Genomic DNA, 13,350 nt, shown 5'->3' with positions numbered 1-13,350 from the left:
CAAAAGATCTCAAAGCGTCCTCTCAAACTTGTCGCGAATGCTTTAGAAGTTCTTCGAGTCTGGGAACTTTGAAAAGTAAAAGTTTCCCTCCAAGGTGGCAGGACGAACTTCATTATAAACATCGCACTTCCGTTGAGTTCGCTTCCGAGTGATCGATCCTCCCCGTTACACGATGCTTCTGGAGTGAATGGGGAAGCTACTATGAATTTTCACGGTCTCGTTAATCGCTTTTTGGACGAACGAATCTTGGCGATATGAATCAGCGAAAGGAGTGCGCCGATATATTACCGAGTCTCTAGTTTTTTGCCAAGCGAAAGGTATGATACGGCAGGCTTTTTGTTTCCCTAGTCGCCGAAGGATCTCTCTCGTTGGATAGAAGCCAATCGTTGAACCCTTGTTTTCCCTTTTTATTGCGAACGGTAGGAGCGCCCCGAGACGTGGCAATCCAATCGAAAGTGTTGACGGAAACGTCGCTCTTAAAAACTCCTCCGTGCATGCGGAAATCGAATAAAAGAAATTGGAATTGAACCTCGTGCGCAATATTCGATTTAAATATATGAGACTCTGTCGATGCACCGGCTACAAAGGATGCGGAGGCTCTTTAATAGAGGGTATCCACGCGAAAATCAAGTGGCAATAGATTTCGAAGTAAAATTGTGAAACAGTGGACTTTATCGTCGTATCTCGCGTTCAATTTAAGAGCGCAAATGAAATTTTCTAGAACATTGGACGATTAAACAAAATTTTAAAAATTACAAAATATGTTTTGAAATATCAATGTTGTAAATATGTAATGTGTAAAATAAAAAGCTTTTTACAATTTTTTCATAACCAGGAATCAAATTTGTTAGCGGTCGCGAATGTGTTGAAACGGCTAACTAGTTTCTGTGTACTTTTTGAAAATTATTACGAACAGGACGCTAAATCCTCTGTATCGCTGGAAATCGTGTTGGACTCGACATTATTGCGAATGCAAAGACGCGTTAAATCTCTCGTTGCGCAGGTTGAACAGTTTCACTGGTGTAATACAAATTGCATTATGCGAGATTTGATGAAGGAATTAAAGCGGAAAGCTTATCACTAATTCCCTCTTCGCTATGATAATACCTACTAAGGCAGGCATAAATTGAATCGTACGATCTGTCTGAGTGTATACTGACAATGATCTCTAGATGGATGAACAAGAAGCGTCCGTTGCTTCTTCGATTCATTGCTTATAAGAAATATTTAATCGTAATTATCAAATTGATCAAATTTCCACCTTTCTTAACGTTTGCAGAGACTAATAATAAATTACTTTTTTCCTTCCAAGAAAATCAAGAGTACATTCTTAGTCAGCCACTGTTCGTAATATGAAGCACACATGGATTTGTAAGCATCCATTAGAATCAGAATTATATTCACGCTACTATCGTCTTCCCAAACGCGTCTCTGGTGCCTTCGTACCAAGATTTTGCCCTCCCCCCTCTTGTAGCACTACTTCCCCCCCTCTCTCTCTCTTAAGGGGTAGATCCGAGAACGCTGGCCTTTCAGGGCGGATGTGGAAATCCAGTGTAAAAAGCCAGCAAAGTCACGAACCTTCCAAGCCGGCGAAGCGCCGGGGCAAACATCCCTGTCTCTTTCTCATTCTCCGACTCCTCACCCTTTGTGTGTAAATTTGAACGGCTGAAAACTCGCGTCAGCGCCCTCTGGAGCAGTCCCCCTTTTATCCACTCTCTCCCTGGTCGACTTCCAGTGGGCTGAACCGGATGGTTCGCTTTCATCGAGCCAAATCCTGGCCACTTCCGGTAGGGCCGTGGGTCAATGGAAACGTCTAACGTTGCCGGGGTGCGAGTTCCACGTTCGTTTTAATATTCGTTAGGCGAATCCAGGAGAAATTCTAACCCGTGTTTTTAACCTTCTTTTTCGGAGCTTTACGTAGCTGTCGATGGAATCATGATAAGTGGTGACGGGGTTGATTTAAATCTTGGCTTGCTATCGATCTGGCATTAAAAATTTGCAAACTAGATACCAAAATCCAATGACATGATGTAGCTCGATCCTACAGCCTTGGGTATTATTCCCCCACCGAAAACTATCGAAAATCTGCAAAAAAGTTCCGAGAGCTTCCGCTTTTAACGTGAATCGGGTACTGACACGGGATCGCGATGAACAAAGGCGTAACGTCGGTTTCCTCTTTCGACGGATTCGCAACTGTGAAAAGGGAGCGAACAATGAAATAAGCAAGTCGACGCTGAACCCGGAAACAGATCGTAAAGTCGGCTGTAAAAGTTTCGTGCACGGCATTAAAATTGCACGCTGCTTTTTCACAGGGCCTAGGGGTTCTCGACGCGCTTAATTAAATCTGAGAGTTTCCGAATCAAAACACGTTTACGGGGAACGAAATTTCCGCGCGGTTTTGCGCACCCAGGCTTCTTGTTTCCCGAGCGAGGAAAACTTTTTCGACAAATTCGCTTTCGATCGGCTCGTAAATAAAACAATGAGAGTTCCGGAGGGTGGTTTGGAGAACAACGTGGACGAAAAAATGCAAAAGGACCCCCTTGCTGACAAATAAATAGCGGAACCTACTTCCACGCTGCGACGAGAAACGTAAAGCTGTCAAACGCATAGAATTTCAGCGTCACGAAACTACTCACTAAATCCATGATTTGTTTCACGTTGCCGCCAACAACGCCATTTTGTGATATTTTACGCGCTCCAGCTTCTTCTTACCCGGTTTTTCCAAATTTCGTCATTCGAAGATTGCGTTTCGGTTGGAGTTTGTTCGAAACTGAGTAGAGATGTTTTTTCATGAAGATGTGTTTCACACTTATCAAATTCATAAACAGTCACAATTTTGCGTCCAGCTATGGTTTACATTCATTAAACTGAATTTTAAACTAACATCCATTATAAAATATGATCCTACGAAGTCTTTCATTGATTTTAATAATTCTAAATCACCAGCGTCAGCAAAAAAATTTACACAGGACAAACCCTTAAAGATCGTTAACGAAAGTAAACAGAATTAATGTCTGAGAGTCTCGCTGAACACTCAAAGAAGCGCTGAAATTATCACAGAAACGGTTAAGGGATCTAGCAACTTGTGTCTTGTCACTTGCATAGCTGCACAACTAAAACAAAAAGTTATTTTCAAAACCGAAAAAGTACAGCTAGATCCTATGACGAAGACAACGTTACCTAATCGTCAGTTGCCAAGTCCAGACAGGATTAAATTGAAACAGACCGTTAGCATTCTCTCCTAAGCGCCGGTAACAACCTGAAGCGTTCATTGGAAGCCCAACCAAGAGTTTTACTCGCCAACCCATGCGCTCTTGAAGGCCAAGGGAAACGCATCGAAAATGCACGAGGCTCTTTCGAATGCATCAACAGAGCCACTTCAACTCGTATTTCTCTTCTCTTTCAACGAATGCTTTTCACTGGCAGCGATTGACTACAGCGGTGGAAGGTTGCTCACTCGCGGAAACGTATTCCTGATCGAAATGCTGCCTCTAATCAATGTCCATTAAGCCGCGGAGGCAATAAAAAAAAAAAGAATTCCGATCAACCTCGTGTCCCATCGCTCGTCCGACGACTAACACCAAGCTCCGCGGATTTCGTTTCGACGACGAGCTCCAGCGGATGGATTTTCTGATTTTTATTTCGACATGCAGCCAGACAGATTGCCCCCACCGCCAACGTGAGAACGTCAAACGCGTTATTTCGATTGTTGCTCCCCGCAGCTGTTGCCTTTTTTTTAAACGAGAAATTAAACGAGAGTGCCCGCTGTCGCCAGAATCCAGTTGCAACAATATCTCAGTCGATGATGGGTATTTATCACGAGTCGTCTTCTTTCATTTCACGAGTCGTCGGGTTTTCTTCGAAACACTTCTTGAAGCGTTAGTGAATACAAACCTTAATATCAATAACACAAAACGATTTTGTGCTTAAAAAAAATAATCGAGTAAGCCATTTAAATTGTTTACTATCCCCTTAAATAACATCTTTGTTCATTAACAGCAGATTAAAAATAAAATTAAAAATAAAAGTCAACTAGGAAACTCCAAGAGACAAGTAATCCAAAAAGAAAAATAAAACACTATTTTCAAAAAACATTACCCAGATATCTTTTGATACAACGATATTTCCAACCTACATGCAATACATCGTAAAGATATCGCATTTTTATATTCGTTAAATCCTGGAGCTCCCTCAATTCCTACAGGGTAAAACGCAGTTTAGAAACAGTTCAGAAAGCAGCTCGCACGGTTGTCGGCTACGTCGCGGACAAAGCTAGCGATAACCCTTTCGCATCCGCACGGGAAACGTTGAAAGTCCCTCATTACCTAAGCTCGTTTAGAGTTCATTCTCCTCGCTTCCGTGCATTAAAATCTTCCAACGTCTTGAGCCCCGCTATAGCTCGGCCCGTTTGCTTGCTTTCAGTTGAAGGCGTTCTACGTCGACCTACTGGTCCCACTCGAGACGAACCTGGAAAAAGACACCAAGGTCGTTCAGGTAAGCGTTCACAGAAACCCCCGCCGCGGCGGGGTTATCAGTTATCCAACGGCAGCCCTGAATAATGCAGTAATACGTTTCACAGAGCGAGCAGAAGAAGTTTCTTCAGCAGCACAAGACCAGATCCGAAACGTACAGTAAAGCAGCAGCAACGATGAAGAAGCAGCGGAAAAAGTCGAGGGGTGCTAGCAAGAGTGGACTCGCCATGGACAAAGAGCTGAAGAATATGCAGATTCTTGAGGAGGAGAAGTCCAAGCTGGACGCGTTTTGTGAGCAGAGCTTGAAGAACGTGAGTAGATTCTGATTTTTCTGACTTCCTGATTTTTCAGAGTGGAGAATGTCGTAATACAAAAGATAATTCTATGATATATATCATTGAAATCTATAATTTAGAAGCTAATTCTCTTAGTTATTAGGCCAGTCATATTAGACAATTTTTTTTGCTAAACATTTTATAAAATACTGTAAACTAGATTTATACTATTTAGGTGGTCTCTTACATCATATCAAAAAAGCAAGTTTACAGTATTTTTTGCAATGTCTACAATGACTGGCCTATTATATATTCCGAAATGTTTTAATAAATGAGATTCCAATAACTAGCAAGTCCTTAGTATTCGAGTCTGTTATTAGTTCTCTTTAAATGAAACGGTGACAATCTCCGTATAAGTTTAACTGAATTAAGTAGCCCAGAGGGAATTAGGTTAACGACTGTGCATGATTAGGTTTCGAGCCCCTTAACCCCCTTTTCCAGGCGATGACACAGGAACGAAGGAGGTACGGCTTTGTTCTCGAGCGACAATGCTCCTTGGCGAAACATTATGCGAGTTTTCATGAGGTCGCGTTAGCTGCTCTTCATCCCTCGGTTGATAAGTGGCGCGAGGTGGCTGCTACCAGGGAATACTTACCCCAATCCGTGGAAGATATGTTCGCCTCAAGACTTAGGGTGAGTGATGACACGAATATCTCTTTGCTACCCTTGCTTTCTTCAAAATTTATATTGTGCTTCCTGGAGACATATGTCAACGCTTTAGGGATGCACACGAGGGTGTTGAAGCAATAACTCTTGATGATAAATGCAGGGTTGATATTTCAACACACAGATGATTACACTCTTAAATGATTGGCGATAAAATCAAGAATATGTAGATTAATAATAATATTATTATACAGACAATCTCGTAAGTATTCATACCCATTATGTCAATAGAAGAAATTTATCTAAATTAGATTATAGGTTTGATGCTTTCAAATAAATATTTCATTATAAATAACCCATTGAGTTGACTAGAAATAGAACGAAAAATATATTGGTACACTTATTCATTATATTATAGTAAAAAATGTGTCACTATTGTATCGATAAACGAGGTACAGATTAAAATAAAGAAAGAAAAGATAAAATTAAAACGAGAAAAGTATCGGTTAAGAGTACATTTTAATGTGTTTCTATATTAAATTTCTTTCCATTTTATCATTTTGTTTAGCAAGTTTCATTTTGGCCAGAGGACGAAGAAAATGGCGGCTCAGAGCTTACGATGAGCTCACAATTGAGGAAGACCAGAAGCATGGACAGCTCTTGCTTGGAGCTTCGACCTGGACCACCATCCGGAAACGTGTCGAGCACCACTTATCAAGGTCCCTCTTCGCACCTATCAACTGCTCTGTCTAGAGCAAGGTCGGAGGCCAACCTACATGCTTCAACGTTATCTTTAGACCCGGGTAAGTCCGTTGCAGAATTTTTCATCAAAATTCTTCAGGTCTTATTCCCCATTCCCGTTGATTCATCAATTTTCTATAGCTTTTGATAAAAATTACCAAGAATATTCGTGATTAAAATTCAGTCTATCATAGTTTATACTGATAATAATTAGAACGAAATATTTACAAAAATAACAACTCGTGTATTCATGATTTAATTTTATCTGAGTTATAATGAAATGCAATCGTGACGAGCCATTTACTATTATTATTACATTGAATATTATTTAGTGTGGTGGAAATCAATTTTGTAAAGTGTAAAGGTAACTATTGATCATTGGAAACAGTTTAAAAAAAAAAATTTGAAACTGCAATATGACGTTTTCCCACGAAAGTTTGTACATTGTTCCTACCTTTTTGTTTCCCGTTATTGGAAGAATCCAATAGGGTATAAATTCAGTTGTAATCGAATACGGTCTGGATAGAATTTCATGTGCCAGTTTTCAGCATTGAAGCTATGAATATGGAAACAGAACTACGCACCGAAATGCCGCAACGGGTTACCATAAAACCTAAATACACGAGACAAAAAGTGAATTCGGCAGGGACAGAAGGTTTTTTTGTCGTCCATTCGCGATTTTATATAATTAATTTTACAAAATTTGCTATTTGTCCCTTTTTGATTTCATCGTACTTATCGAATGTTTACCCATATTACTGAAACTTCATGAACCCGAATCGATTGAGAATATTCCGCAGCAAATAGACGACATAAATGCGTGCAGCCAGCCGTGCTATTGTATATGGTGAATTGCGAATGAAATTTAATTTAAGTGTTCAAATCCATCAAACAGAAAATATTCGCCGTGAAATTTTCAACGAAATTAATCGTCGAAAGCACTTTTCGTTTGCTTTAATTAACGTTCAAAGTCTAATCTACTTTTGTGCATGTAAATTTTGTTCGGAACGTTATTAAATTTTCGAAATGACTCTAATAATTAAACGATGAGGCAAATTAAATCCTAGATTATATTCAACTTCAGGAAATAGTGTTAGTATTGATTAACCATTATTTCAATTTTCTAATATTGATTTCAATATTTCGAGATATTATGATTATATTTCTACATTTACTGAAAATTCGATCGCATGAATTGTATTTAATTTTCTTGAACTATATTTATATTATTAAAATAAAAATACTTAAATTTGGTTCATTTGTATGTATTCACTGGTGTTTTATGAATTATTGTTGGACCTTTTCTATTCCACCATACATACGATGCACATCACTGCAATGATTTTCCCATCATCGTACTATCCTCCAATATAAGCAATCCTCGTCCTCGCAAACTTTCGCCAAACGTCAGCTATTCTTTTCGCCATTCCATTTATTGAGAGACGTGCACTGGTTGCAATTCGTCCTCTACGCTTTCAGACGTCGAAAAACCAAAAACTTTGATTCGATTTTGCATTGGAAGCGACACGCCAGCGATCGTGGATTCCCACCGGTAACAGAGGAAGCGGTAACACGAGACCGCGATCGTTTTTATTGTAGCCAACCCGAGTGGCCGAGTACGTTCCCAGTGAGTCGACATCGGGGTTGAACACGTAACAAACGGATGCAACACGACCTGGCGGAGAAGTGCTCGCAAAACAGTTGAAGAGCACCGAGAGAGCTCGCTGTATCGAATATCGAATTCCACTTATCGACCGTACCGGGCTTGTTGAGAATTTTCCAATTTTACCATTACCCTCGCAGAGACGAATCGCATTTACCGAAATCTTTATCGATTCCTATGGCAATACTAATGCGCACCCCTGGAATTAAAGGGCTGAAAAGTCATTGTGCGAGCAGCAGTTATCGGAGAGCTATCACAGAAGAGGGCTAGAGAGACAAAGAGATATAGGAGTAGCTTTTCAGTGGAACGAGTTAGCAACTCCTGAAAACGAAAATTACAGATGTACAGAAAATACAATTAAACTATAAAATGACCGAAATAACACTTTACCAAACATTCAAAATTCTAGGAAAATCGAAAAAGGACAAGAAGTAAAAGTATGAATTTTTCAACGATACGAATTCGATAACTGTGCTTCCAACAGCAACGGTTCATTTTTCTGAACAGCCCGTTAAATAAAATCAAACTTTCCGAGTTTTCGGGAGCGCAAAAGTTTCCACAAAGCGATGCTCTTGCAAGCCAAGTGTATAAATTTGTTGGTAATAATGCGAGGGCGAAATGGATCGAGCAAGGGATGGAAGTGGAAAAAACTAGAAACTTCGTAAAAATATTCAAGTAAGCGCGCTGTTTGAAACGGCGAGGTTTTTGGCTGAAAGCCATTCTTCTGGCCTGGAACAGAGTGCGGTAGAACAGAAATACTCGCGCGAGTGCTGCGGAACCTGCCTCAGGTGCAACGGACCCGTGGAAAACGAGTGCGGCCGAGAAAATGGACATTGCGGGGAACTAGGATCAACGACGGTGGGGAAACGCAACAATTTGCGTGAAACAAACTGTACATTTCGTTGTACCGTGGCTTTTTATGAAAGTCTTATGGACGCAAGCGAGTATCGTGTTACCTTTCCAGTTACTTTTAATTCTTATTTATTGAAGAGACAGAGAAATATTCTCGTTATTTTGGCATGCTTAGTATGCTTTGGTATGTTTAGTTTCATTTAGGATGATTTTCTTATTCTCTTTCTCCTGTAAATGTATCGTGTTTGTTCATAAAGACAGATAATTTTAATTCATTTATTCATGTATTCATTTTATTATTTCATTTTTATTCATGAAAAGGAATTAAATGACACACGTATCGATTTTGTTTATCTTTAGTTTGTTTATACTCTACTGCTTATCTCTCTTGTCTTTCATCATTAGTAGGACTATTACACTGATCGATTCATCATTTCGAATTTTTATCACGACTCCATTTCTTTCTCTACGAATTTTTTTATCTAATTAGTAAGATTCTCTTTCACCTAAGAAAACACATACGTCATGGTTGAAACATCCTGTTAACCAAAAATTAAAATAAATTTTAAATATTATAACTCGTAGTTTCTAAAATCTGCGTCCATAGTGGTCTCGACTAAATTTGTTCAATAGCATAAATCCCTGAAACTGGACACGTCGAAAATCTGTACGTTAAAATCGCAACCAGTGTTACAGGTCTTGTTATTCCACGCGCCACGTGCAAGTTACGATGGAAATGAGCCCGATTAATCGTATTTGTGCTCGCTTTCGCAGAGGTTCCGGAAACCCCACCAAGGCCGAGGTCTATGGCGCCGCCAGTATCACGCAACAGCGGCAGCGGCGGCGGGGGCGGCAGTGGTACAGGGGTGAGTTCTGGTGGTTGGGGGGATGCATCCCTCGCGAGGGCTCTCTTTGCCTATTTGAGCTCCGGGGAAAATCAGCTGAGTTTCCTGGAGGGCGATCTCATCGCGCTGATGGGTGAGTGCTGGACGTCCGGACTTGCGTCTGTTTCCTCATGAAACATACCGTACTCGTCTGACCAGAACATGTGGCATTTTCCTAGCCGATTAGCGTTGCGAACAACCGTGGTTCGGAGTTCGTCTGCGTCAATTCTAATAACAACATGTACTTGTGTTATTACAATCTGTTACACGAGAGCGTAGCGCGATATCTGCTGGCAGATTCGCTCAAAATATGAAAATAAATATGCGAATGGAATAGACGAATATTTGGAAGGAAAATACGGAATGACTATTTGAAATAACATGTTGTTTGTTTCTTGCGAAATTATTTTCGAGTAACCGATATATCGATTTATCTACTTTAAATAAACTTCGAAATAGGCGTGTCGATGTTTGAATAACTAACATGAATTTACTCAATCTAAAAATTTGTTCTGCATATGCAAATTGACATTTGTTTTAACGCAGCATGTAGTATTTTACTCTATTTTTATAAAAGAACTTGAAGAATTCATTTTTTAATTGTTTTAATATAAGGAACTACGTAAGAATATAGCAACTGCCGCCATAAATAATAAATTATCAACGCTACGCTATTGTGTGCCAGCTTGAATAGATGCTATCACTTACTTCACCCTACTTACTAATTGTAACGGAGTGACATCTGAAGTCCTCTCTTGATTTTGCTAATCTTCGTTCCATGCTATTCGATTGACGTGCTTAATAAGGGTCGCAGTATATGAGGTGCATCTATTGAGAGCGTATGATGATATCTGGCTGGCTCCTTAATGGGCGGTTTCTGTTTCACTTGGATATTCGATCTTCTAGTTTACTGCAAAAGTATCATGTTCTCATTGTCATCGGTCCTTTTCAAAGAAATGCTAGCATATTTTTTTGATACTTCTCATTAACCCTCTGCTGCATAAGGTAACCCATTAGAAATCTAATAAATGAATCTCAGCAAAGTTCGTGTTATAATTAAATATTTTAACTTAAATGTATGAAAAATATTGATTAAAATTGATGTATATCTGAGAAACATAACGATTCATTTATGATCGCAGAGCGTCAATCGTGATACTGTTATTATACATATACTATGGTTATGAAAGATATAAACTTACTACAGGTATCACGTTACTACATAGTTAAGCTTTCCAAATAACTCTGACGTGCGAAATTCCCCTCAAATTTGAAGTTTAATATTCCCACGTACACGTTCCTACAACTTTTCAAAAAGTAGTTCTGCAATATTGCTCCAGCAAAAACTTATTTAAATAACGATATCACGATATTTTTTGTAAATTTCAAATTTTATTCAAAATGTACCCAATACTATTTACACCATTGATCCTTTTATAATAATCCTTTAATACCTTTTGTATAAGAAAAAAAATTCATTTCCGACATAAAAATAAACAACATCTTCGAGCCTGCAAAATTACTCTCCATCGATTCGAATAAAATCCAACCAACAGAGGGTTAAATTGCGACTGTGACTTCATCCAAATATCAGAAATGGCCCCTTTGGCAAGGAATAATGCCAGTCATAAATCACCCCTAGACAATACAAAAGATAAATTATTTCCGCGATAGTACTTTGCTCTATGTAATATTTCCCCGAAAATCTAGACTCCTTATTAGTCGCGGTATACGGTTCTATCAACGAACGAGCGCCATAAACGTTATTTCTGTTTCACGGGAACTGCTTTATTAGGAGATCGCCAAAAGGGCTGGCAGTTTGGGGAGAATCTCCGCACGCAGAGCTCCGGTTGGTTCCCGCTGGCGTACACAGAAATTATTCCCGACGATACTCTTGGGTAAGTTAACAGAGTCTGGAAAGTCTCTCCACGGGACCGAACGATATCAGCGCGGATCTTGTTACGGGCGTTCGTTGCTAACAATTGCACGGGATCGAATGCAATTTCGCTAATCTAGAACGATAACGGGCAATGGCCAACGTCGATGCAACTATTCCCATTAAACGTGCTCGTCTTGGTGTTATTGTTGAATCTGCTCTCCTAAATCCTATTATTCCAATGGCCGATTTACGGCAACGGCCGGTAGAAATTTTATATCAAAAGGCTCTTAAAGGTGATTTACCGTGTCGACTCGCTGTTCACGGAATTACGGCGGCATAAAAATGTTAATCTGGTTCTTAATCATTTAAACGGTCCTCCGATAAGAGATTATAGCTCAACCGGAACGTTTCAGGTGATTTTCGCGATTCCCTCCCGAGGAGAATTTAATGTTTTTAACGCTCGAATTAACCGACGATTTATTCGCTAAGTGGGGTGCATGTTCGAGCAATCGAAAATTAAAGTGGATCTGGCGACGCGGAAAAAATTATTTATTGCTGCCATTATGGGCTGAATCGTTATATCAGAGGAAACAGAGGATTGCTTTTATCAGTTTACGTAGCGGAGAGGTGATACACTTGCATTTATTATCATTTGAGAATTATCTAACTCATTCTGACAGTATATATATATATTTTTTTTTTTAAATATGTATTAGGTAGACTCCTACGTGTAAATAAAAAACATGTAAGATTTAATGCAAAGGATTTCAATATTTCACTTGAGAATTTAACTATAGTATCAAATATTTCATTCTGGATGTGATATGATACAAACTACTATCCCTTACTTGAAATAGAAAATATGTTTAATCACCACGTGAAAATATTCTTGACAAATAAATTGTTCTCTTTAATGTCGTCACCGATTGACATCACTCCTTACTCTAAGTGTTGTTGCCGAAGTTAATTATCCGATTGTATGCGCAAAGATCGCCGAGTCACGGAACAAATAATGGACGGGCAACGGAGCCGCAGGCAGGTCCACCCTGCAAGCCTCCACCCTCTCGACCACCAGTGGCACCGAGCAACATGGACGAAATGTCGAGTGGTTTCCACGGAGTAGGAAACAACAACGTCAACAACAACAGCGGTACCCCTACTAATGTACCGAACAGTAACAGTTCTCACAATCTGGCAACACCTACTGCACGCCAGTCGAAATCGGTGTGTATGGCCTCGCATCCCTTGACCCAAAGTTGTTCAGTTAATTAGAATTTCACACTGCACGTTCTCACGTTTGTATATTATTTCTGTTCGAGAGGTTTATTGAATTTTTAATGGATTACAGTCAAATAAAAAAAACTTTATTCATAAAAGACAATAGTCTTTTTTGTAATTTCATAACTTTAGCGAAAATGGCTTCATCTCATTCTTAAAAATATTTCTTCGATTGCAAAGAAAAATCATGAAAAACGATAATGCGATGTCTAATCGTCCTTAGATCCGTCCATCGGGCACGTTGCCCACCGTTTTGGCCGGTGGCCGCAGAATACAACCACCCGCACCGCCAGTCCCGCCACCTCAGGTGGTGACGTCCCTTCACAGCAGCAACGACAGTGGTTTCTCAAACGAGCCACCGGCGCAACCCGACATCGACTACAGCGACGACGAGGCAAAGAGGTAAGCGATCGTCACGAAAATTTCATCGAAGGTACTTTGGTAACTCTCTAATCGAATCTCGATGGAGGTAGTTCGATGACCGTTGTCGAATCTGTAGAAATGCTTGTGCCTGACTGAATCGTGACCTCGGAGCTTTGTATTTTATTCCCGCTCTCGGTTGATTCGCTACCCTGGTTCTCGGTACCTATATAAAATTACGTAGAAATTGTATCGTTCGAATCTAACGATCCCTCTTATC

At 39.8% G+C, this 13,350-nt stretch overlaps 2 protein-coding genes across 2 annotated transcripts in view; both read left to right on the top strand.

The window, feature by feature from the left end:
- LOC128886345 (neuronal acetylcholine receptor subunit alpha-7-like) overlaps positions 1–13,350 on the top strand; it is a 454,660-nt gene that overhangs the window by 249,739 nt on the left and 191,571 nt on the right. The window lies entirely within an intron of this gene.
- Positions 1–13,350, top strand: part of LOC128886357 (zinc finger CCCH domain-containing protein 13) — a 179,052-nt gene that overhangs the window by 160,959 nt on the left and 4,743 nt on the right. Inside the window, exons 6-13 of the mRNA XM_054141166.1 lie at positions 4,423–4,494; positions 4,580–4,783; positions 5,249–5,440; positions 5,982–6,216; positions 9,444–9,647; positions 11,349–11,451; positions 12,422–12,656; positions 12,934–13,112. Of these exons, the coding sequence (XP_053997141.1) occupies positions 4,423–4,494; positions 4,580–4,783; positions 5,249–5,440; positions 5,982–6,216; positions 9,444–9,647; positions 11,349–11,451; positions 12,422–12,656; positions 12,934–13,112 (1,424 nt within the window). The remainder of the gene's footprint in view (positions 1–4,422; positions 4,495–4,579; positions 4,784–5,248; positions 5,441–5,981; positions 6,217–9,443; positions 9,648–11,348; positions 11,452–12,421; positions 12,657–12,933; positions 13,113–13,350) is intronic.

The sequence above is a fragment of the Hylaeus anthracinus genome, unplaced genomic scaffold, assembly GCF_026225885.1.
Source record: "Hylaeus anthracinus isolate JK02 unplaced genomic scaffold, UHH_iyHylAnth1.0_haploid 11982, whole genome shotgun sequence".
NCBI lineage: Eukaryota > Metazoa > Arthropoda > Insecta > Hymenoptera > Colletidae > Hylaeus > Hylaeus anthracinus.
The sequence above is the reverse complement of the archived record's forward strand: the minus strand, read 5'-3'. Positions and strand labels throughout refer to the sequence as shown.